The 26,700-nt window shown below is 38.1% G+C and overlaps 1 protein-coding gene across 2 annotated transcripts in view; it reads right to left on the bottom strand.

The window, feature by feature from the left end:
- Window positions 1-3,321: 3,321 nt before the first annotated feature.
- Window positions 3,322-26,700, bottom strand: part of epha2b (eph receptor A2 b) — a 59,131-nt gene continuing 35,752 nt past the window's right edge. Inside the window, exons 5-17 of one of the 2 annotated variants that reach the window (XM_020922315.2) lie at window positions 26,232-26,564; window positions 25,698-25,828; window positions 25,436-25,604; window positions 24,686-24,788; window positions 23,946-24,001; window positions 22,711-22,836; window positions 19,469-19,654; window positions 18,855-18,916; window positions 17,699-17,908; window positions 17,414-17,563; window positions 16,699-16,892; window positions 12,497-12,652; window positions 3,322-5,048 (exon numbers count right to left, since the gene is read on the bottom strand). In XM_020922315.2, the coding sequence (XP_020777974.2) occupies window positions 4,940-5,048; window positions 12,497-12,652; window positions 16,699-16,892; window positions 17,414-17,563; window positions 17,699-17,908; window positions 18,855-18,916; window positions 19,469-19,654; window positions 22,711-22,836; window positions 23,946-24,001; window positions 24,686-24,788; window positions 25,436-25,604; window positions 25,698-25,828; window positions 26,232-26,564 (1,985 nt within the window). In that variant the 3' untranslated portion in view covers window positions 3,322-4,939. The remainder of the gene's footprint in view (window positions 5,049-12,496; window positions 12,653-16,698; window positions 16,893-17,413; window positions 17,564-17,698; window positions 17,909-18,854; window positions 18,917-19,468; window positions 19,655-22,710; window positions 22,837-23,945; window positions 24,002-24,685; window positions 24,789-25,435; window positions 25,605-25,697; window positions 25,829-26,231; window positions 26,565-26,700) is intronic. The other variant, XM_020922316.2, reaches the window with a different exon arrangement.

The following is a 26,700-nucleotide window of genomic DNA, read 5'->3' as shown; positions in this document are numbered from 1 at the left end:
GTTGATTTTGCATAACACCCCCTCTAAAAACATATCTGTCTCCATGGAAACTGGCAAAGGTCAGGTCTGTGGGGACACGTCCTCATTCACAGTAAGAATGCGTGTTTATTTCAGATTTAACACCTAAATTGAATACGTGCACGATATAATAATACATTTTATTTATACAGCACTTTTCCTTGGCTCACGCAAAGACACAGCACAAAAAATACAACTAAAAATGTCATATTTACAAAACGACTCTCATAATAAAATAATAAATTATGACAGTATAACAAAAAAGCTGTCATAATTATAAAAGCAGGTATGATCATAATATAATAATACAGTATAAAGATATAATAAATGAGTGCCACACTGTGAAACATTGCAGGCAAAGTAATGAAAATCCCCACGGAGACAAAAAAGTCACATAGTGCAAAATATTAACTGATCCATCACAATGAGAACAACACTCATCCTACAGAGTGCACCTTTTACAAGACGACCGTTTTGTATGGAAATGTGCTGTAATGTCATAAAGCCTTTTTGAGGTAGAATCCTGTGGGTGGGGTTGGCATGGGTGTTTCCGCAGTGCTCAAAGCTGCCTCAGAAAATGCCCCAAACTGCAGGATTGGGGCAGCTTTCAACCATTTGAATAAACATTGAGTTAGTGTGGGCCCTTTGAGAAATGCAGTAGTGGAAGAAGTACTCAGCTTTGTTACTTAAGCAAAAGTACAGATACCAGAACAAAAAATACTCATAATAATCACACGAAAGAATCTACTTAACTAAAAGTATCCCATTTAATGTACTTAAAGAGTGAACATTAAAAGTAGTTTGTGCAAAGTTTGAGATACAATAAAGCTTCAACAGAACCAAGTGAATTGATTGTTTTTATTTGTATATTTTTGTTTGCTCAAACTATGAATATGCTAAAAATTAACCTCTCAGCGTTTTCAGCGGGTCTCAACCAATTAAAAAAACTTTTAACTGAGCCCTGATGAAGACCAGTTGGGTCGAAACATGTTGGCTTTGGCCATCTAAATAAAGGCCTTTTAACTATATTTTTCCTTGTGTGATTTTTACTTCTGGAGTGCCTGGATTCAGTTTTGTTTAAAGTTTTGATCCTTTTTCCAAGAACACCCTCTATCTGCTCCCACTGACTGGAACACCTGCAACAAGTAGCCACATTTTTGTTGTTTCAATAAAAAAAAAATCCTTTACTTTTCAGTTCTGTTTAAAAATGTATTAGAGTAGAAAGTACAAATACATAAAGTAAAAGTTATCCACTTAAAGTAGTCTAAAGTACAAAGACCTAAAACGTATACTTAAACAGTACTTTACTACTTTTATTTTGTTACGTTCCACTGGAGAAATGCAAACAGCAATTACACGTTTTACAACATAGACAAGAGCCCTTTTTATGTGAAACCTCCAAAGATCAGCTTCAGATAAGAATACCTGAATGAGTTCTGAAATTCCCACACAGGTCATGGAGATCTGGAATGTTTATTAGAGGATCTTAGTCTGGATTAGGGTCGGAAGGATATCCACGTGAAGTCTAAACATCCCGGCAGCCATTATGAAATTCCTCTGTCAATCACACACTACACAAGCACGCATGTTAGGTTTTCAATCCTTTATGGGGACATTGCCTTGCCTTACATTCATTTCCTGAATGATCCTTACAGCAGCAGTAGCTCTGTCGGTAGAATACTTATCCTCTGATCTACAAGGCGGTGGTTCAAGTCTTGCTCTTGAGATAAAAATACCAGACTACCAGGCAAACACATTTTTGCAAAATTTTTACTTTGGCAGATATAACAGCTGAACACACTCGTGGCATTCTTCAGAGGAATATTCTTCAGAAAGTTCTTCCCAAGTCTGCTGCAGAAGTTCCCATAAATATGTGGCACTTGTAGTTTGCTTGACTTTCACTCTTCTGTCCAGTTCATCCCAAAACCAACTCGATGGGGTTTAAGTCTGGAGACTGTGCTGACCACTCTATGTTTTCAAGCTCACCATCTTGTTCTTTTTTCTTGAGGTAGTTTTGGCAGAGCTTGGACTTCTGTTTTATTATCTTGTATCTTTTTTTTAACCTCTGGCTGTCCAGTTCTTACCTTTGTACCCTTTCAAGCTCTTCACTGGACCTGCACGACTTGAATTGCAATAAATAACTGGTAAAATTAGGGTGTTCTAAAACTTTTGACTGGTAGTGTATTTTTCTTCTTTATTTTCATGATTTTTCACATTATAGATTCTCCCTGAAAACATCAAAACTATGAATGGGCACACATGGAATCTAGCAAACAAAAATTAAACTCAAAATAACTAAAAATGTGTATTAAGATTGAAAAAAAAAAAAAAATAATAGCCATCCTTTGCTTTGAACCCTGGTGATCCTTGACCCTGACAAGACACATCTGTGAAAACCATTTCAGAAGACTTCATCAGTAAGCTCACTGAGATATACCACACCACACTAGACAAGTTAAAGATGTAGAATGTGCAAAGAGGCTCCTGAGACAGTCCAGCACATAACTGCAGAGTGTAAGATACTGGCAGGGAAATCAAACATGGAGCGACATAACCAAGTGGTGGGCATAGTGTACAGAAACATCTGTGCAGAGTACGGGCTGGAGACCCCAAGGTCAAGATGGGAAACAACTCCAAAGTTTGTGGAGAACGACCGAGCCAAGATCCTGTGGGACTTCCAGTACAGACTGACAGGATGGTGATGGCGAACCAACCAGACATAGTGGTTGTGGCTGGGTAAGCAACAGAACGAAGCCGTGGTGGTGGAAATTGCAATACCAAGTGATGGCAATATCAGGAAAAAAGAACATGAGAAACTAGAGAAATACCAGAAATCTATACAGTAAATCTTACATAATATATTTGATGAATTCTGTCTGTTTCTAAAATGTAAAAAATAGCAAATATAAAGAAAAAATACACTGAATGAGATGTGCATCCAAAATTTTGACTGGTGGCAGGGCAACTCCAACGTTCACAGATGAAATTAATAGTCATTGTGTCCTTGGGCAAAACACTTAACCCATCCCACTCGCAGTGTCTGTGTACACTGGTGTATGAACGTGAGTGAGTGTGTGTGTTTGTTAAAAGTAAAGCTCTTTAAGTGCCTTGAAAGGTAGAAAATATGAATGAGATCATTTACCATTTTATAATCACTATTTTATTACCTTAACCTAAGCCCAAACCTGATCCCATATCTGATCTAACAATAAATAGTTTGCGTCACTTGATTTTTGTCTCCCAAGGAATGTGTGTACAGATTTCAGATAAACTCCACACAATATTACACACTTTAAGACAATATTTTTTTAGACAGTTTTATTAAGAAGAGAACAGCCTTCAATTATAATCCCAGCTCAGTGTTCAACAGAGTAAATAAATAAAAGTACAAAATAAATACTATTAAATACGGTATAAAACTGGAAGGAGGAGAGAAAGAGCTCCCCAGATTTCAGAAAAGGCAGCACAAACTTTGAGCAGATACAAAAATAATTTGAGAATCAGACAAATGTACAAAAGTAATCTGCGGACAGAGTAAAATATCCCTTTTCCAACGCGGGTCTGTCAGGTACATGAGAAGAGGAGATGCGTATTCAAGTAGATCAGTAACACAGAGGTTTGCAGTCATCATTAAGAGCACTTTAAACATCACACGCAACACACACACAGGCACGTTGGATTCAAATGCAATCGGAAACAATTTCACAAAAAAATAAAAAATTTAAGCAACTCAACTCTTTGTATGAAATTATATTATAAACCCCATTATGCAACCTATAGCTAGTCTCGCAAAGTAAACAGACACAAAACTCAGACCAGCCCACAATTTGCAAGTCAAAGAATTAAGATTTGGCTATAGAAATCAGCATATATATTTCTATACATTTAAAAAAGTGATTTCTTTCTTTGTTTTTATGAAAATTAAGCATTTTAAGGCAGATAGGTAAACAATAGCATTTGATGAAATAGTGGCAACATTAAGACTGGTTTTACACTGACTTACACTACCAGTCAAAGTCAAAGTTTGAACTCACCCTAACATTCAATATTATTTTCTTACAGCTTTCAACATTTTAAATACACACAGAAGACATTAAATATATGAAGCAAGATTTATGGAATTATTTAGTAAAGGAAAAGGTGAAATAGCTCTACAAAATATTTTTCAAAAAAGCAAAAGGTGGTTGATTTGAGGATTTTTATATAAAATGTCGAAAGTACTAAACACTGAATGAGAGGCTGAGCCCAAACTTTTGACTGGTGTACAGATTAACCTTGGTGTGTTTTTTTTTCTCCACACAACAGCACACAGCGTTAGATAAAAATGCATTGCAAGTTTAAAAACTATCTTTAATTGAAGTGAAGATTGAACTAAGTGCTACATCAAGAAGTATTTGGTAACTGCCCAAAACAGGAACTAAAGCCATAGAGTATACAGTATATACACACACAAAGTACCACAAAGTCTTTTTTTTTCATATAACAACATCTATTATATGATTGTAGCTTAGTATCGGTAGCAGGCCAGTCCCACTCCAGTCCACGAGTTCACACCTGGACCAGCCCTAGCTTACCGCAGCCGTGTCGCCCGCTGCGTCCATATTTGGGCTGACAGGAAGTGGTCCAAAGTGCCAGATTAGAGCTTTAACAATGCTGGGCGTGGCCTGTCATCCTCACTACCGGCTCCAGGAGGGCCATAAAGGATCAAAAGCAGTGTACGTATGGATAAGAAAGTGAATAATAAAATGATATCTACAAATTGGAAGGCTACGTGGGACATTATAGAAAGGCGTTTGGGTTCCGATGCGAGCTCCAGGTAGTGTACGCTGGTTCAGTCCCTCTCCACGCCTTTAGCTCCAGCTCCAGCTCAGAGTTCAGAGGGTCAAAGGTCAAATAGCATAATCCGCAAATAGGTCAGAAGTCACACGGCGAACACGCTGAGGGTGCTGGTCTGGTCCTTCAGGCCCAAGATGCTGTAGGCGATTCGTTTCAGATGCCCTGGCAGACGCACACCAATGTTTTTAATGTCCCTGGAACACACACGAGAATTCAAGGTTAATGTTAACGATGTTGAACATTACAGAAATATTATGATAGAAACAAGTCATTAAAGAGGCGGTATTTTACTTCTATGGTGTATTAACTTCTAAGATGGCATATTTAGATCACCATGTTATCTTCTATTGTTATTTTATTCACGTATTTTATAAGTTTCAATTTCATTTTGAAGTCTCCGCTCCCTTTGCTTTCCATGCTCCAGTTACTCCCCTCCAAAGCGCTATCACAACACAATCAGCGTGCATCCCGCTAATGAAACTACTGCACGTCACATCAGGTTTGGCAAGTTGTTGTGTACACTTTCATATCATAATTTTTGTATATTTATAGAGAAATGTCGTGCGGGGAGTATGGATGACGTAGGCTTGTGAGCAGAGAATTGGACAAAATCTTACAGTTAACCGTAAAAAGGGTTTGAATAGAGCCTGGGAGAGATCACTAAATTACTCAAACATGTATGGATGACATCTAAAACCCTCTTCAGCATGTTTTTGATGAGGGAACAATGTTATAATGTGGTAAAAATCTCCAAAAATCAGTTTCGTATAATACCCCCTCTTTAATATTGAAGGAATAATTAATATATAAACAAAAATATGGTAATATATAAACAAAAATAAGTAGTCCCACAATCAGGTCAAAGGAGTTTCAGTGTGTGAAATTGTGTACTAAAGACAAGTATCACTGCACTGCACAACAATAAGACAGTCTAAGAGAGCAGATATAGGTCATGTCAGAGTATCGTTTATCTATAAATAGCACAGGATATCAACAAGTACAATGCACAAGCACATGATGTCTTTTATACAGTTCAAAATGATAAAATAAAAGATTTTCAAAAGTAAAAAAGAAACAGCTCCATTATAATTATCCACTGAGGTGTAGTTTATGATAAAGACAATATTACTTCATCTTTTATCATGTAGTTCAAGATTTTCAATATGTAAATGTTCTAGTCTCTATGAATATTCTGGCAGTTACTTTTCCAACAAAATATCCTTTAGGCAATATTTGTGCAGTAAAGTAACATCCTCAAGATAAAACAGATTAAGGACCAAGCAAGGACCACACCAAAAACAAACGGTGACCTGAACATCTTCCAACTCAAATAAAATAACAACAAAACTAAAACTAAAATGGACACTGGGCACAAAACATCAAACAGCAAAATTGAAAATGTAATGTAATATATAGTTATAGTTACTCTGCAGTTATAGCCTATGATGTATAGAAAAAAAGAAGTCTAAATGTTCATTTGTCAGTAGAACAGTTTGGGACAGAAGGAAAGGGGTGGGGTTAAATAAGTATTTACTTCCTCCAACTCCCTTTTGGACATCAGCAAACTATGTGTGACAATTGCTTTTGTTTGCTTGTTACACCAAAGTAGGGACTGATAATGGCATGGAATATCAGTGCAGATACTGAAAAATTATCTGTATCACATATCGGTTTCATGATATCTGATGTAACAAGACTATTTACAGGCTGATTTTGGCCTAGAACGTCTCATAATTTTTGAATTTTTACTTATATCAAGGGCTTTAGTCATGATGTGAAGGATAATTAACAGTTGGGTAAAAAGTAAACAGTGTTTTAAGGAAATAGTACTATTTCCATCTACACTGGTACTGATATCAGCAGACATTTAGAGTTATAGTATCAGTATCGGGATTGGAACTGAAAAGCTGGATCGGTGCATCCCTACACCAGAAAAGTATTTATTTTTTGTATTATATATATACATTTATGCTTTTCTATGTATGTTTTATGCATTTATTCATTCATTCAACTTCAGTTTTTGCACCACTTGTGTTTCCCACACCATAATGTGTACCTAAATTCAGCCTATACTTTACAGTGTGTAAAAGTAACACTAGTTGTGCAGAGTCATCCATCATGTCCACACAGCCCTATCGGAGCCCAGTGTATGTGACAGTGTTCTTTTGAAGTGCTCCACATGGTGTGATCTGTGCCTCTGTTTCATCTGCATCTGGGAGCATTCTCCAGCTCGGCCCACATGCTATTTACTGCTCACCAGACAAACTCCTTCATGGTCAGCGAAGGATCCTCGTTAAGTCATTAAGACGATAATAACAGCCCTGCACTGCACCGCTGTGTTTAGGACTTCACAGTTTTAACATCATGTGTGAGCCCAGAAAGCCTCAGGATCTGTCTTCAAAGTTCACGATCGGAGAGTGGAGTCAGCTGGAGAGGCTGCAGGGCCAGGTGCAGGAAGGGGCAGAGAAGATAGTCTTATAGATACTGTATGGCGAGGAATTCTCAAAGTCACAAGTGGCGTGCTCTAGGGCTGAAGGATTTGCGTTTTTTCTGATATGCATTAAGGGTGCATTGTGTAACATTTCTGGTGGAGGCTCCCTCAATTGCTTTAAACCATGGAAATGTTATTGGTTTGTCTGGAATGTTTCACAGTTTGACATTAAACCTTTCTATCTTCATGGAGACCAAACCATACTAGATTACAACTCAGATCTGTGGAGAGGTAACCCCGCTCACAGTCAGAATGCCTGTTTTTCTAAGCATTTTTAAAACCACTTCCATCCATTTTCTTCCGCTTATCCGGAGCCAGATCGTGGAGGCAGAAACTGAGACTGCACAGCAGAGACTGAGCTCCTCATCCTATCTCTAAGGGAGTGCCCAGCCACCCTACGGAGGAAACTCATTTCGACCACTTGTAGAGCTGTTTAATGTCATACTCTGGAATATTTACAGGCAGAGCAATGACATATCCAAAGAAACAAGCAGGTGGCGGACTCTCCACCAGAAAAGTCACACAATGCACCTTTAATAAATTTTTATTCATTTAGTTTGCATTTTAAACGTATCCAGAAAAACTGACTAAAAAAAGACTGAAATATGAACTGACAAACTAACAAATGTTTGTAGAGATCGAAACTACAGGGTTTGCAGTTTTTATGTGGAATAAGACATTTTGTTGTTTGTGGAGGAAGTTATGTTTCTAAATTATGGTATTTCAAAAACTGTGGTCTTTGCGATTTGCTAATGGTGTCTATTCAAATTTCAGAAGCAATTATAGCAAAAAACTATCTCACTGTTTTATATTTATAATGGCAGAGAAAACTTAAAGAGTTTTCTGCCAGATATTCTTACATTTGGATAGGCCCAGCACTTATATTAGCCATAACACAGGACAAAAAATGGACAGTATAGGAATTATAGAATTTTGATTTCCCATGAACACAATCTATTTCTAATTTCTCAAAGTTTATTTCCTATAATCTCTTGCGACCCTGAACCTAAACCACTGCTGTACCCAATAATTTAATTCAAAAAAATATTCATGTAAAAATGTCAAATAAAGAGAATGGAAAGTATTTGGAGAAAGACGAGCTGTTTGGCATCGTTATAAAAATGGTCAAATTGTGGAGCGTCCTTCCTGTTCCATCAGCACATACATTAAGTTCAGTTTCCAAGATCTTTGCCATGTTCCTTTTAACTGTGGCTGTGACCCCAGGCCAAAACAACTCAGTAAACACTTTGTTGGCTTCTAGTACAGTCTAACCATACACTAGCATTTCACAAAGTAACACAAGTTGTAGCTTCAGTCACACCATTTAAAGGGCCAATATGACGCTATTTTCTGATCTGAGTTATGTGTTGTATGTTGTTTCCTCATCAAAAACGCACCTGGAGTTGTGTTTTGTTTCATTCACAAATGTTTAACACACAAACCCTGCATTTTTGAGGAGGTAACAGCATTCTAACGTGAGCTCATAAAAGTCAGTTTTGCATAATACAGGACCTTTAATGAAGTGCTGCAGATTTCATGCGGTTCATGTGATAACAGGATTCCAGTATTTTTCTTGCAGCAAAGTTATAATTGTCTTCTAGGGAACACACGCACAGTCAAAATGTTATATAATCTACCTTGTGCATTCCAAGCATCTTAATTATTCACTCATTATTTACTCATTATTTAAGAATTTGCTAACCACACATTTCCTGATTCTCAAAAACATCTTGTAATTATATAGTGACAGTACAAGGGACTTATTTTGACCTCAAGAGCTGCTTATACAATATATCTGTACTGGGGCAAGACCAAATTTGCACATATACATAAAAAAAATCGTAAATCAAACTCTTTATAACATTGTTTTTTGGCAATGAGGACAGAACATGGAGATTTCTACTGCCAAAATATTAAATTTTTGGCGTATTCCACGTTTTTGCAAGAGGTATGCCCCAACTCCTTCCAATCCTAATCCCAGGTTTATCCCATGGTCCTTGAATGTCACGCGTGATATAAAGTGTACATTAGTGATTAATCCCAGTTTGGTTGAGTGTGGTTCTACAGTGTCTCCTCACGTGCCCCTGGTCCGACCACGTCTCCGGATCTCAGGACTTCTTATGTGGTCTCTCCGAAGACCCTGGTTTTCGTTAAGTCTCCCAACCTTCTATTATGTGCTCAGCTAAAGCATCACTGCCCTAAAGGTTAAGCTCCACCATTACAGTCTCCCTTACACACAAGACCTTGCAATTGCTCCAAACTATGCCATTGTAAAGTTCACGGGGTGCATTCTGAGCTCACCTCCTCCATCTCTCAAAAGCATAGACATACCGACTTCCAGGCTCTGCTCTTGTCCATCTCCTCCAGCAGTATAATCCACCCGGGTCTACACTAGTGGTGGAAGAAGTACTCAAATGAAGCCTCCTAAGACCTCAAAATACACAAAATACTTTTACTTTTTACTCTTTAATTAAGTACATTTTCACCTGCTATGGATATTAGAGATGTAACAATATCCAAATCTCTCGGCATGATATTATCACAATATGCATCTCATTGTACAATATTTATTGCGATATTTTGGAGAGGCTAATATAATTGTAGATAGGACAAGATTTTGGTGTGAATTATTTCTGTCATAATTCCAAAAATTCAAGTAAAAAACATATCCATGTTGTTTGCACTGAAATGAATCATGGGATATGTAGTTTTCCAATGTTTATAAGCTGTTGCTTATAAAACCATGTATTTAAGCAAACAAACTTGTGACTCGATATATTGTGACGGCCCACGATATTATTGTGAGACTTTTGACGATATGATATCACGATATTTCAGTTATTGTTGCTCTGCCTGGAATGTTCCACAGTGTAACATTAAACAGCTCTACCTTATTTATTCAATTACAGGTGGATTTAAAGCTCAAAAAAAAAAAAAAAAAACAGGCATTCTGACTGTGAGCGGAGTTGCCTCTCCACAGATCTGACCTGTAACTTGGTCTGGTTTGGAGTCCATGAAGATAGAAAGATTAAATACCATCCTGTGAAACATTCCAGATAAAGAAATAACATCTCCATGGACCCTCCACTAGAAAAGTTATACAATGCACCTTTAACTATAGTATTTTCCTACTTTTACTTCATTAAGTTCCAACACTGCTCTACGCCATTTTAAAGTCGAAGACCCGTGCCCCCCCATGGGCCACAATTCTAAGTGAGCGTCCTGTAGCATTGGCCAAATACAAGCCCCAAGCGAGGGATGAGACCAGAGAGGAGAGAGAGGAGGACAAACCACAGACCGCAAATCAAGCCCTCCTCCCACATTAGTTTTTCCATATCAACTATTTCTCATGTTGTGTGGAAATACTTGTGTTGGCTGCAACTTTTAGGTTACTTTTGGGAAAACACAAACCGCTAAAGGAGCACATTCTTATGCTAAGTGCTGGCTCCCATGAGTTGCATAATAGGTCTCAGATTAGAATAGGTTACTTATTACTGATGGCAAATTACAGTACCGCTGAATTCTCTGTCTAAGACTAATCTTACTTGACTCCAACAATGCAAGGTCATAATGTACTGAAATGTCAAATGTTTATATATAAAATGTGAGTTGTATGCTGTTATATTCTATACAAAGACAGAGAGTCATACATTAACTACAAACATCTTGTTTTGTATGCTAACTTAGTTTTTGAGTTCAACTTTTAACATGCTTGGTTTGGAATTCTGAATATTTATCCAATGTTTCCCTTAGATTTGGTTCAGACAAATACTTTTTACATTCTTTCATACCCTTTGGAGTTTAAATGTCACTTATTGCCTGTATCGTATTTTAGCAGTCTTTTTAAACAGTGTAATTACTTTTTATGTTATGTATGAAGCAACTAAAGCTACATTTAGACTGCAGCCTGAAGTGACCCAAATCAGATTTTTTCGCCCCTATGCGACCTGTATCTGATCATTTAATGACAGTCTGAATGAGGCAGATCTGATTTTTTCAAATGTGATCCAGGCCACTTGGCTATGTGCTCCTAAATCCGTTCTTTTGACATGCGACTTCAGTCTGAACGGCCAGGTCGCATTCATCCCATCTACACGTCAGGCTCAGAGTCTTGTCAATGGAGGGAAAGCGAGGTCAGAGAATTCATTCATATTTGGGGGGAATGCTGTATTCAGACTAAATTGGAGGGGTCTTATCGGAACTGGGTGGTTTTTGAAATGATTCCCAAAGAAATGGCCTTGGCTCCAATGTGCCAAGAGCCTCCAACCCAAATACAAGGAGGCTAAAGACTCAAACAAACGAAGCGGCCGTAGACATGTAACCTGTCCATTTTACGGAGAACTGGACCTTATTTTGGGAGACAAGCCCAGCGTTTAGGCTGCTTCCATAAACACTGAGCACACTCGTTGCGTGTGACGTCGTCGTGTCCAATGCACATGCAGGACATTTTTGGGGCGTTTAAAGTTCACACTGGAGACCACATACAAGTCGCATTTAATTGGAAATGTGAATGACCTTGCAAAAAGGATTTCATAAAAAAATCCGAATTGAGCATTAAGCCCTGCAGTCTGCACGTAGCTTAAATGAAATTTGATTATGCAAAAGTCTAGTCCATGTCCATTTTAGACTATGAGGGAGAAATTTCGACTATGAGAGGCCACTATAGTCTTTTCTATTATTGAGAAAATCTGTCACGTGTTCTTTCAAAGTAAACTAAAGTGGTCCTAGGGTTAGCCTTTGTGGAATAATAATGGTAATGTAGCTATACAATGAAGGAGCTATTGTAGTTTTTTAACACTTTCTGAAAAGATCTGGATAAACTGGACACTGACAGAAGAGAAACACACAACATCTTTGAAGAAGACTAAATAAATACATATATATACACCCCAATGTGGCATCTTAAAACATTTGAGCATGTATGAAAATTTGAATGGCTTCCAATTTTGGCTGATATAAACATACACCCAAATTAAAATGCATATACAGCGATCATAAAAAGAAAACAACAAAAGGTATAACTGCTAAAGGTTTGCTCATACTAATCCTAAAACAATAAAACAAATATAAAATTGACTGAAAGCAAACCGTAAAATCATAAAATAGCAATAAGTAAAATAAATAAAAGTCATGATATAAAAAGACACTTACTCATTCTTCATCTGCAGAACCTGGTCCATGGTGACGACTCCAGCGCGGCTAAAGTTCTCGCTGTACTGGCTCATCTTGATGGACTCCAGCCATTCTGGAACTGACCTAAAGGGGGAGCCGTCCGAGCCGCTGGTGCTGGGGAGGCGGATGGATACGCTGCAGAGGAAGAGAAAAGTAGTTCCAAATGACAATAATCAACAGGCTTATCCACAACAAAGGCACAGCGCTGAGGTCGGTAATTACAGAGCTGGAACCGGTGTGGTAATAAAAACCAGTTGGTGCAGTTGGAGAAAGGCCATAAGACAGGCGCTACCTTTCACGTCTTTTACTGAGCTCTGAGGAAATCTTAATGTCATGGAGGTGTGCCAGTATTTCTGCAGATACTTATCACATTAACAAAATACAGTTTCATATTTTTGTGCACCCTCACTAACACTTTTTGGAAACAATATATCTTATCTTGATATATTCTAATAATAAAAATAAAATAGATATATGTGGCATTGCAGGTATGTTTTTTTTTTTTTTCACACTTCCACATTTTTTTATTTTTTATTTTGTGCCATTTCCTTATTAAATTTTAAGCAATATTTGGGATTTGTAATTTAATGTGAATTACCTTAAAGGGAATATTTTTAAATCATTTTTATACAACAGAGAATACAAAATTTTTATAATGTTGTATTATCATTTGTTTTTGTTTTATTCACATGTTTTAACACACAAATCCTGCATATTTAGGTACCATCTTTGTAATTTTTTTGTATTTTCTGTATTTGTATTTTTATAAATCTATCTACATTTTATCACTCGTTGAGTGTCAGACCTAGACAATACTAAGTCCAAGCCCCTTCAAGACCGAGAAAAGACCGAGTCCAAGTGCCTTCAAGACCAAGATAAGACCGAGTCCAAGTGCCTTTAAAACAGAGACAAGACCGAGCCCAAGCGCCATCTAGATACAGACAAGACCGAGCCCAAGCGCCATCAAGACTGAGACAATATCAAGTCCAAACGTGGTTGAATTTAAGACAAGGCCAAGACCACAAAAAATGGTCTCGAGGCAGGTCTCAAGACCAAGACCAGTCTTGAGTACTGCAACCCTAATGTAGACAGACAACTAAGAAATTATTACTCAAACAAGTGTGAATGGAACAAAACACCACTTCATATATTTTTGACAAGGCAACAATATTATAACATGGCTTAAAGCTCACAAGAATCAATTTCGTGTAATATAGCACCTTAAAAAAAATAAAAAAAAATAAATAAATAAAAAACATCAGATCCAGTAACTCCGCAAAACTGGCATACTGGTGTAGTCAGCACACATTTGACCCATTACCCCTGGGGCTAAGTGTCCTAACAAGCGGCCATCTTAAAACCATTTACACTATAACTAGCTGTGCTGCCATTACATTGTAAACGCATGTGGCTAGCTCCGTCTGAGTGAGTTCTCTTCTGTATTCGAGCTGAGTCACCCACGAGCGCTCCATAGGTCAGACCAGACACAGTGAAGACCAAATTACACCAGTTTGAAAATGTCACATCAAATTTAATCTTCAGCGGAGCGTGTAATATCGCATAACTCAGCCATATGTGGGCCTGTGGTTAGCGTGAAGTTGTAGAAATCAGTGATAACCTAAGTGCAGATGTATAAAAGTTGGGATCCGAGGCCTACTCCATTTCAGCTAAGCGATCTCAGCTGTGGGTCCACATTTAAATTCTTGGCCCAATTTTGAATTGTTTTAAACTGGAACAGGTCCAAAATCAATTCCCATAAATACTGAATGAGGCATGTACTCAGAGTCTCAAAGCGTAACAACTCAGGGTCATCAAAAATGTGTAAAAACAATAACTATTATCGTATGGAACTATTAAACTGGCAAACCGTCCTATTTCGAGCAATTTGACTGGTCTTTCAATTGCTTTTTCTTGCAACCAGATACACAGGCCATACAAATTAGAGGAATAACCACACCCCTTTAGACTATTAGTTACAAAGGTCCAACTGGATTTTTACCAAGTTAAATTGCTTGGGAACTGCATTACAGATAGGAAACAGTTTTAGCTTGATTCTGACCCAGTGTTTCAAAGCCGAAGAACCGTGACACACCACATCATTTTAATGCAATTTCCTTTAACAATTACAGTTATTTTTATCGTTGTGTTAAAATGATACTGCTAATGGTCTGGTTAGCCATTATGTTGTAGCGTAAGGCTGTCGCTACTTACGGTTTTACTACTTAAAGTGCCCATATCGCATTATTTTCAGATCTGTGTTGTAATGTTGTTTCCTCACGAACAGACCAGGAGTTTTGTTTTGTTTCATTCACACGCTTAACACGCAAACCCTGCACTTTTACCTGTGTTCTTCCCTCAAACTAAATAGAAAAAGTGATTCACTGTGTTCCATACACTTTCACTAGAATCTTCTACATGATTTCAGCCCTGGATTTACCACAGAACTAATCCCCACTGAATTAAAGGTAAAAGGTTGCTGTTAACTTGACAACTACCTCTTCATGACAACACAAGGTGGATTTTGAGGATTTTGAGCTTTGGAGATGTAAACTAATAATAAAGATTACTCAAACATATGTGAATCAATGAAAACACAACTCCAAGTATGTTTTTGACGAGGTAACCGCATTATAACCTGGCTTAAACGGCTCAAAAGACTCAAATTAGCATAACATAGGACCTTTAACGGTATAACGGCTTAACTCAAACCAACTCAACTTTATTTCTAGATCACCTTAAGAACAACACAATTGAGCAAAGTGCTGTATAAAAACGTAACAGAATGCATAACAAACTGTGACAAATGGTAACTAGTCAACCCACAAACTGAGTTAAAGCCCAGGAGAAAAGATGAGGCTTTAGGAAGGATTCAAAAACAGGGTGTGACTCTTAGGCCAGCCTAACAGACAGAGGGAGCTGATTCCACAGTCTTAGAGCACCCACTATAAACACAGTCACCTCTTTGTTTTTCTTGGTCTTTGGGACGTGGAGAAGAATGCACGAGAGGGTGTGTGAGGTACAAGCAGATTGGACAGATACTGAGGGGCCATTTTGAAATCAAAGTGAAAATGCACAGGGGGACAGTGAAGAGTTAAGAGGGAACGGGTATGGTTTAATTGTCACACTATTAGGTTATCACTCAGGAATTTTAGATTAACACAAATTTTTTATATTTTTTATTTGAATATTCTACCACCAAAAACCAAAAATCCTTTCGTTACGATAAAACATATAATCTTTCAGTTTATGATACAGTTTGTCGCTCTTTAAAAATATAAACCAACTGTGTGTAAAATCCTTCAGTCATTCAGGTAGAATCCATAGCAAAAGGAGAAATTCAATTTGTCAACTGGACAAAAGTTTTATTTGGTTGAATACGTTTTGCAATCTGCTTCTTCAATTTATGGTCAGATGCTGGTGGACACTTCCTTATAACTTCCTGAAAGGAGAAGCTAACTACAATGAAACTACTTTAAAACTAAAACATCTACTTGTTTACAGTTTCTGCATGTTAGCTATGCCTATTGAACTTGCACTGCGTGTGGGGTCATATTAGTATAATCATTCAGGGCCATAATGGAGCTTTCACACCTCTGGGCCTGATCTGGTTATCCATATTGTTTTCTTTGCTTGTTTTGATTTAGATGAGGATGGAGTTGTAAATAGGAGATAGATGGTGTCTGAGTCCTCAGTTTCTGTTTAAAGAAGGATTCTCTTTCTTGACAAAAATAGCTTCTTTAACTCCCCTCTCAAACCAATTCTTTTCTCTGGCTCAGATCTGTCCCTCACAATCTTCAAAGGAGTGGCCCGTGGCTTTTAGGTGGAGATGTACAGAAGACTGAGGTCCACTATTGCTCTCTCGTCTGTGTTGGTACATCCTCTTGTGAAGTGGCTGTCTTCACTACACTGAATGGAGTAAGCCACATTGCTTTGTTTGTGGCTCTGTGTTACATAATATATAAACCAATTAGTGTAAAAAGAAAGAAAAAAGTCTTGTCTTATAATAATATATAATCCTTACCATTATATGAAATCTGTTCTGACCATGAGGAAATCTAATTAACACCTCAGACTAAATAAGAACCTGATATAAGCTTATTCACTCCGGTGTGGACGCTGGTAGCAGCTGTAGGTCACATTTACACAAACACACAAGTATCTGAAGTTTAAATAAATCTTACCGTGGGTCGAAGTCTGCGATGGTCTTCAGGGAGTCGGGGCTCCGGAGCAGTTTGTCCAGCAGAGGGACGATGTCTCCGAACTTGGGCCTCTTGGACCGGTCCTGGAGCCAGCACTGGAGCATGAGCTGATACACCGCCGAGGGGCAGTCCATGGGCGCAGGCAGACGGAAGGCCTCATTTATAGCTTTCATCACCTATAAAAAGACAAATGACAAATGCAGGCTTTACTACACATTTTCATTGGAACCAAATACATGTAGTAGTGGAACATAACAAAGTAAAAGTAGTAAAGTACTTAAGTATACATTTTAGGTATCTGTACTTTACGTATAAGTATTTTAGTGGATGGTTTTTTTACTTTTACTTCACTAACATTTGAAAGCAACGTATCTGAACTTCATAAGCCACTACATTTTTTAACAGAACTGAAAAGTAAACATATTTTTTATTACTGTTTGAGGCCTGCTGAAAAGGCTAACGGTTTGTTTTTAACACATTCATAATTTGAGCAAACATAAATACACTTTGTTAAGTTCCACCACTGAAAATAAATTGTATATTTCATCCATAATTATACTTCTAGAGAAAAATAAACATCAAATGCATATTTTACGGTGCATATTAAATGGAATTCCACCAAACAAACAATGTGAAAAGGACATGTCAAACAAAGTAGTTCTGCCCATATTGATGAGTACATGGAAGCAGCTCTCACCTCATGGTTGCTCATGTCCCAGTACGGCCTCTCTCCAAATGCCATCACCTCCCACATGACGATACCAAAGCTCCACACGTCACTGGCTGAAGTAAACTTCCTGTACGCAATGGCCTCTGGGGCTGTCCAGCGGATGGGAATCTTACCTCCCTGTGTGCAAACAGAAACAACCGAAATCATGTTAATTAAATTTTAACAAAAAAATCAAACTACTGAGTAAATATTTAAAGGTTCTTGTGTGTCATGCAGTGGTAGTTGTCAAGTAAATTTTTTGTTGGTACTCACGCTGGTGGTGTAGGTGCCTTCGGGGTCGTCCTCCAGCACTCGGGACAAGCCAAAATCGGACACTTTACACTCCATCGTGTTGTTGACCAGGATGTTACGCGCCGCCAGGTCTCTGTGCACGTAACTCATATCCGAGAGATACTTCATCCCTGCAGCAATCCCACGGAGCATGCCCACCAACTGGAAGGATGAAAACTCCCCATCGTGGTCCTGGACAAGTCAAAAAGTGTGAAAATGTGAATATTATTTTATATATATTATTATTATATATTATTTTTTTGTTGCTCTTTTGAATGTTTTGTAAAACGTCTTTAAGTGTCATGAAAAGCGCTATATTAATAAAATGTATTATTGTTTTTTATTATTATTAGAGTTGTCAAAAGTATCAAAAATCAGATACTAATCAACACTAAAACTAATATCGAAACTAGATACTCATTTGTACAAGTATTGATACTGCAAAAATCACATTAATAGGACAAAATTGTGCAATTTCCTGAACAGTTTTGAACTTTTTGTGCCATTTTGAGCTTTATCAGAATTAGTATAAGATCCCATGGCAACAGACTGTCAGATGTCAACAGAAATTTGGGGGCCTGGAGCAAAAAGCCTCACACAAGCCCCCTTCTAATATAAGCATTTGTCCCCTCTGTCTACTGACCTGCATGGTTACATAAGAGTACTGTAGCACACATAATGCTAAAAGGAAATCTATTCAGCTCTGGAATCAAACAGTATCTGATCTTAAATCTACCTTTATTTTAGCAAGTATTGAGTGGCTAATACCTCCTAAATTGAGACCATTGAGTGGTTAAGTCATATTGTTGTCTGAGTTTGTCTAAGCTTAATGGGCACAAATGGGCACTAATCTTTTCATTTAATTTAATTTTTTGTCCTGGACCTGTTCTGTTTGTTTGTATATTGTTTATTTGTTATGCCAAAAAACAATAAACATTTGGTAACAAAAAGAAAAGTACTATGTGTGCGTGTATGAAAATTATATCCTGTTACTAATAAAGAAGTAGCATGGTTTATCTTCATTGTGGTATTGTAATTGAGTAATGAGTCAGTTCCTTTTGAAATTTTAGTATTGTGACAACACTAGTATTAAAAGTTGGTTAAATATTTAAACAATGTGGTAGTAATATAGTTTTACCCTGAGGAAGCGATCCAAAGCTCCATTCTCCATGTACTCTGTGACGATCATGGCGTGTTTGACTGCACAGAAAACAAACACGTGTCAAAATGTGGACCTCATTGACAGTTAAAGAGTCTATAACAGGTTCAGCTACTCATAATTTTCCTAAAAAAATGTTAAGATTATTATATTTAAGATTTAGCAAAAACATTCACACTCATTTTCCCAATTAGGCAATTTTTTTGGCTTAAAATTGTATTTCCTGTTTGGAATCACATCACCTCACCCTAGAGAATTATATAACTGTTACCTAGTCCTCTAATGTACACACAAGGTATTATCTGACAAATACAAATAAAACAAAACACACTTATTCTGTTGAAATCATGTTTAAAGTATCAAAAAAGTGTTTATTATAGGTGTAAATTTTGTTGAACCTTTGGACTGAGTCCCAGTGTGATATCATCAGTGTGTTTCAACTCTCTACTTCCTTTAATTTTCAACATATTTTTAAACTTTTCTTCACAAATTGTGTCTTTCTTGGTGTAAAACTATAATTTAGTAAGTCGAAATTAAGTTAAAGAAAGTCAAAATGAGAGAATCATGAAAATGCAGTGACAGTGTGAACCTACATTTAGTGACCACTCCTTCCAGACGTATGATGTTCTGGTGGGAGAACTGGCCCATGATGGAGGCCTCGCTCAGGAAGTCCTGCCTCTGCTTCTCGCTGTAGCCTGGTTTCAGGGTCTTTATCGCCACGGCAACCTCTTTCCTCCCAGGAACCTTCAGGTTTCCACGGTAAACTTCACCAAACTCCCCTGCGGGCATCATAATATGACATTTACATCTCACAGCTTTGTTGCAAAAACTAGATGTATGCCAAATTATAGCATTATTATAATTCATAGGGTTAAAGGGCCTATATTACGCTGTTTTCTGCTCTGATCTATGTTATAATGTTGTTTTCTCATCACAAACATACCGGAGTTGTGTTTTGTTTCATTCACACATGTTTAACACACAAACCCTGCATATTTAGGCTGAGTTCTTCTCTCTAAACTACACTCCACAAGAATCATTTGGATGATTTCAACCCTGGCATTATTCTGCTGAACTAAAGGTCAAATTTAGCTGTAAATTTTAAAACTACCGCTTCATGGCATCACAAGGTGGAAGATTCAGAAAACAAAATGACAGCTGGAAAGCAGCCATACAGTTTCAGCTTAATAGACAGAAGAAGGAGTGCTGTAAAATGAGCTTGTCTTTACATGCTATGTCTAAATAGAACACATGACATTGTGCAACACTTATACAACCTGAAATCATCAAAATACAGTTTAAAATCTGAAAAAATATACATGCAAATGTCTTTATAGATACATTCAAAAGCTTCAATGCTAGAGGGTGATAAGGTATAGCCATAGACTGTATATATACTGTAAATAGTAGGGATGTAACAATAACCAAAATATCTTCTCACAATAATATTGTGGACCATCACAATATATCAAATTACAAGTCTCTTTGCTTAAATTAAGAGTTATGGTGCAGCAATAGCTAAAAAAGACAGTGGGAACTACATAGACCATGATCCTTTGCTCCATTTCAGTGTAGACTACAAGAAGAAATAACAGTTCTAAGCACTTTTAAGTCTTAGTTCTTTGGATTAAGTCCTGTTGAGGCATTTTAAGAGTTATTGTTATTATTATTCACAGTTTTGTTAGCTCCACAAAATATCACAATAAATATCGTACTGTGAGATGTATATTGGGAAAATATCGTACCAAGAGATTTGGATATTGTTTCATCCCTAATCATGAGCCTCGCCATCATATTGTGAGCTTTCCCACAATATCTCAATAAATATTGTACCGTGAGGTTTATACAGTGACGATATCGTATTCTGAGACTTGGATATCGTTACAACCCTAGTAAATAGACATAGCTAACCTGCTAGTTGCTGCGTTCCAAATAGGAAGTAAGCATGGAGGAAGCTTCCAGCTCCATCAACTCTGGCTCCAGTTGACTCTTAAAACTACTGCTGTGAGCTTTGTCATTTTGGTCTTAAAATGTTTGTATTAACCCGCTCTACATGAGCCTGGTGTTTTTTATTTCACTATTTTGTCCAGAAATACTTAACCTTAAATACTTAACCTTAAATACTGGAACCACACTCCCTTTTAGTCCACTTCTTTATACAGTCAATGGGTGTACCTAAATGACTGAAGCTCTGTTACGCATACAGAACAATATCAGGTCACAGGTTTACACTACCTCCATCCTGACAATACAAGTACTCACAATGCTCTGGTTAAACCATGTATATTTTGTGACATTATTTGTAAATTGTAAGCACGCTGAGCCCTGTTTGCGGTACATATTTCTGGCCTGTTGACAGAGATTTGAGAACAAGGCGTGTGAGGCCGCGTGTGTCTGCCCCGGAGGTGTTCAGAGGGCGGGCGGCGGGCCTCAATGTAGCCATGGGAATCAGCTGTCACATGAACCCAGCCCGTGTCTGTGGGAAACAGGGAGGGGAGGGGCTTTTGCGAGCGCCTCTGGGTTCAGGGGGTAAAGGTGGTCACACTTCACTACACCGATCCTATAAGAGATCTGCAGAGGAGGGCTTAGGTACCTCCTTAAAAAACAAAACAAAACAAAACAAAAAAAAATACACCTTTCTTTGAAAATCACGCAACCTGAAACCCTACAAAACAAATGTCACAACTTGCTATGCGGGAATGGCCTGACTGACACAGGACTGATCTCACACCAGGCGCGTTTACAAGGGGATTCCACACACTTAGAGATCAGTCAGGGCCATGGTAAAATGTCTCGGTATTTGTGTGCAGAAGTGGGTTTTAAAAACACTGTTCCACCTTGTGAGGTCATGTGCTCCACTGTGTTTTCACTACAATCATTTGGATGACTTCAGCTCTGGAATTTTCTATATCTACTGACTATATATTTATTTTTAATTTTTTTATTCAGTCATTTTGCAGCAATACACAACAAAATAAAACAAAACAAAACACAGACTACAAACCCGTGGATAATAACCGAAAGGGTTTAAGCTGAAGTAAAACTCTATTAAACAATGACAGAAATCCAAGAAAAAAAGGCAATCGTATGAACACCAAGTTTACATTTACAATTTCATTTACCACTTACTGTATATATAAGAGACGAAATATAAATTAAAACAAACAAAATTTATTGCATATTTTATTAATTCCAGAGCTCTATATCTGCTTTATACTCTTTTTTTAAAGGCTTCAACAGTGTTAGACTTTAAAAAAAAATCATCACTCAGATCATTCCACCAAGAAATACAATCACCTTTTTTTTTTAACTTTTTTTTTTTTTTTGAGTTCTTATCTTCATTTTTTTAAAGATGCCAGTTTTGTTTTCGTTTACGGTTGCACAAATCAACAATAATGACAAAGAAGGCAGAAAATTAATCTGTAAAAGGTAGCGCCTTACGTGAAAACTACCACTACACGACATCACAAGTTGGAACAGAGCATATTGAGCTTTGCAGACAGTCTAATAATAAAGGATTACTCAAACATGTGTGAATGAAACAACACCAACGTCAGGTATGTTTCTGATGAGGTAACAATATTCTAACATGGCTTAAAGCTCGCACGAGTCAATATTGCGTATTATTAAAAAAAAAAAGAAAAAACACCTTTCTTAGTAAATCGTGCATGCCGAGACCATACAAAACAAATGTCAGCTTTCTGTGCGGGATCTGCTTGACTGACAGAGGACTAATCTCACCAAAGTAAGCACTGTCACCCGAGCTGTGAAGCTAAAACACACTATCCAAACACACTCTGGCGGATTGGGCAGGTCTCCACCGAGCTTCACTCACCGGCTCCGATCACCTTCTGTTTGGTGAGATGGTTGGGGTGGATCTCTGTGGCAAACTTCATGACGGCAGTGTTGGGGTCTTCGTAGGTGTGGGGGTCCACGTAGGTCTTCAGAGGCTTCAGTTGTTCTGCAAAACACACCAGGCGCGTTTACAAGGCGGTTCCAGAAGTGGGTTTTAAAAGTTATATTTACTCAGTTACATTTACTTGAGTAACTTTTTGAATGGTTTAATGGGACTCTTAATTGAGTAAAGTAAGTTCTAAAAAAAAAAGTATTTGTTTAATGTTAAAGGTGCTGTACCAGATTTTTACCACCTTTAAAAAATAATAATAATAAATAACTAGTTAATTTTAAAGTTATTATTCATTTATGTTATGCATTCTGAGCATCCTAATTATTTACAAAAGCTTTTCAGAAATTACAAACATGAGAGGAGAGTTTGCTGTCACGATAAAGCTAATAACGACTAGAATGCTACAGCACACTTTCTGATTCTTGGACAGTAAAGCACATTATAATTAAATCGAGACATGTTTACTATGTGTTTTGACCTCAAGAGCTGCTTATTTAATATATGCTGTATGGGGGAAAGACAATTTTGCTCAAATTGACACATGTGAGTTGTGTGGTCCTCTGTGTCTTTTATTTATTTTAATTATTTATTTATAGTTTTTATGTATTTTATTTTTTTAGTACTGCTTTAATGTATAGATTTTTTATTGATTCTATTAGTTTACTTTTTTATTTTATTTTTTATTTTTCTATTTATTTATTTTAATTTTTTTACGTAAAAGGATTTAATTGCTATATAAAGCACTTGGGAAACGGTCTTGTTTATAAAATGTGCTATACAAATAAAGTTGGATTGGAATGAAATACATGGGGAAAAATACTGTGTTTTTCAGAGCCCCTAAAAACCACTGTATTCTTTGGAAATACCAGAATTGATGCTTTATTTTTATATTTGTTTATTTGATCCTGAATCAAATGTTACTTAGTACGTTTTTCACCACCACATATTTTTTTAATCTTGCACATGAATTATTTGGGGGATTGCTTTTTACTTCTTGGTAATCCTGATAATATTATTCACAAAACCAAAGCCACTTTAAACCATTACGCAATGTAATGTACACAGTATAGGTCTTTGTTTTAATGGACTACAAACAATATTAAAATATGTCAGTAGACTATAGGTACTGTATATTCTGTCTTGAAGCGCATTAGAAGTTGTACCTGAGCTGGAGAAGTACGTGTCCTCTGGCCCTTGTCTCACATGAGAGCCTCTCTTTCTGTAAAAAAAAATAACAAAAAAACACACACACACAATTTACTTCAAATCATCAAAGTAAGATAATCCCCAAACTTCTTCTTTTGTACATTAACTTCTTGGGTTCTTTTTAAAGGCAGAATACAGTGATCTCTGGACATTTTAAAGACAGCAACAAGATAAATATGTTCCTTACTGTACTGTTTTCAAAAAGAACATAAAAAGTTAATCAAAGCAAGCTCAGCATTGTACAGATATCATTAGCAGTGTAATCTGGAGCACACAGAAATCTTTGTAAAACCCTGTAAAGAATTCCACTGCTGCCACTCCACATTATTTAAAGAAAGCAGCGTTTTTCATACAAGTGTGTTTTCAGAAGTGAATTAGAGGCTGCGTCGGTACTGTCTGAACACGGGTCATCTCTACAAAGCTTTTCAGAGAGAGCAAGCTCCTTATCATCACAATGTCCCACTCCCACTCGCTTCCTTCCCCAACGCGCGCGGCAGAATAAACCCGGAGTAATGACAGGGCCCATTCAGCACTGAGCCCTCCGGAGCGGCCGCTGGTGCACACTGGCAGATAAAAGCAGGGCCAAAGGGGAGCTGAGGTGAGAGGGAAAATCTCCACAAAGGAAGCTCGCGGAGAATTAGACAGGAAGTGGGCTACAGCGGCGCAGACAGGAGAGAGGGGGTGCGGGGTAACTAACCGTCTGCGCAGGAACAGCACCACAGCAACAATGAACAACATGGCGGCTCCTCCCAGCGCTGCGCCGAAGATGACGGCCGTGTTGCTGGTGGTGAGGGAGTCTACTGAGGAAAACAGAGAGGAAACAGGGTCAGGCAGTTCACACGTGTAGCCATGATATTATATGAAAACATTTGACGGCTGTTTGAGTGAACAATAACAATTGGAGTTGATACTTTGCAGTGATGTCATGCTGAGGGTGTTCTACGTGTATATCTATTGGCAGAATGTTCATCAGTGACCATGGTGACACAATGGACACACTAGCAAACACGGACAAAAACTCAAGAAAAAGTAATACAAAATGGATTTAAACAACACATTTTCAGGAGGTTGTGATGAAAAACTCTGAAAAACTCTTGGCTTCTGACCTATAATTTTTTTTACTTTTTTTAAGGACACAAATTATCTCACCTATTTATTCCAACCAAGTCAGTTGCTTTCTGGTCAGATGGTGTAAAAATAGAGCTTATATTTTGTCTAATTTAGGTAATAGAGCTTCTGACAGAGGAGCGCTTTCAGTCAGTTTGCAGATTTGCACTCCTAGAGAATGTTAATAAGATTAGCTGCAATTAATCAACATGCATAAATGACATGCAAGAGCTTTAAAGCATGTGATAGTGCTGTCCCTGCATCATTAACTCTCTTAAAGTTGCATTTTGAGTGATTCATATAAACAGGGGCATATTTGACTTTATTGTCCAGTGTGTACCTTCAGAGGAGGTCTCAAACTGCTCCTCCATGCTGGATCCATGGCTGCCATCAGACCCCACCGCCTGCAGCTTGAACAGGTAGGCTGTCCCAGGGGCTAAGTCACTGATCTGCACTGAGTTCTTCTCCAGGATCAGGACCGTGTATGTGGTTACATCTGAGTTTGCATCCTGTAACACATCAACACCAGCCTGTTTAGAACAAAACAGTTTGAGCTGAACCACAGTTTATAATACAGAGTATACAGGAGATTAGGGTCTCACATTCTTGCGGTACATGAGCTCGTAGTGGAAGGCACGTGGTGCGGTCCGGGCTTTGGAGGACACTGCCCAGGACAGGGATAGGCTGGTGGGCGTCCTCTCTACCAGTCTCATGGTGGTGATCTTTGGAGGCTCTGAGAAGGAAAGAGTTTACTGTGTGAGAAGATTGTACATTTGTAAACACAGGAACATATGAAGTAGACTGGATATATGTAAATATAGTCATTATTTATATATGTAAAGTTAAATTATTTGAAGGCACATGAGTGAGATAGCACTGTTAATATAAAACAGCCTTAAACTGTGGGAGAGCCCATCACTTCCACACTGACAAAGATCTCAGATTATGGAATGTGGTGGATCTCACAGCAGCACTATCTCACAATATTGTGGGGAATGTATCATGACAGTACAGTTTGGTGAGTTGTTGTGGTTTCCAGCTGAGAGCAGACAGAAAATGGACTTATCTCACTTCCTGCTCTCATTTGGATGCAGAGGTAGCTGTGCACAGATAGGATCAGTGTTTGTGGCACACACCTGTGTAGTGCAGGGAGGTGGTGAGGGCGGAGGTGGAGGGCAGCTGCTGTGCGTACACAGACACTCCACTGTGAGCCTCCACACTGAAGGTGTAGTTGAGATGAGCGTCCAGCTCACTCACAGACACGCGGGTGTCAGTGAGCCCGGTGTTGCTCGGGTCAAAGCGGATCTTCTCTCCACAGGCCTGGCACACAGACCCATCACAGCGCTGGCACTCCACACTGTAGGTGATATCAGAGCGTCCCCCAGTGTCCTCCGGGGGGCTCCAGGACAGCTGCAGCTTCCCTGCAGATATGGGGCTGGCCACAAGGTCCCGAGGTGCTGACGGGAGCCCTGCCCAGAGAGACGGTTACGAGAAGTTAGAACACAGTGCAACTTCACACCAAGTTGCACTGTGTTCAGTCCAAGTACTGCTGGTAGAGAGGCAGTGTGTAATAATGAAACTATAAAACATAATCAATATGTCAAC

The sequence above is a fragment of the Boleophthalmus pectinirostris genome, unplaced genomic scaffold (genome assembly GCF_026225935.1).
Source record: "Boleophthalmus pectinirostris isolate CB_2022bp ecotype Guang Dong unplaced genomic scaffold, ASM2622593v1 HiC_scaffold_8, whole genome shotgun sequence".
Classification (NCBI taxonomy): domain Eukaryota; kingdom Metazoa; phylum Chordata; class Actinopteri; order Gobiiformes; family Gobiidae; genus Boleophthalmus; species Boleophthalmus pectinirostris.
This window is presented reverse-complemented; position numbering and strand designations above follow the sequence as displayed.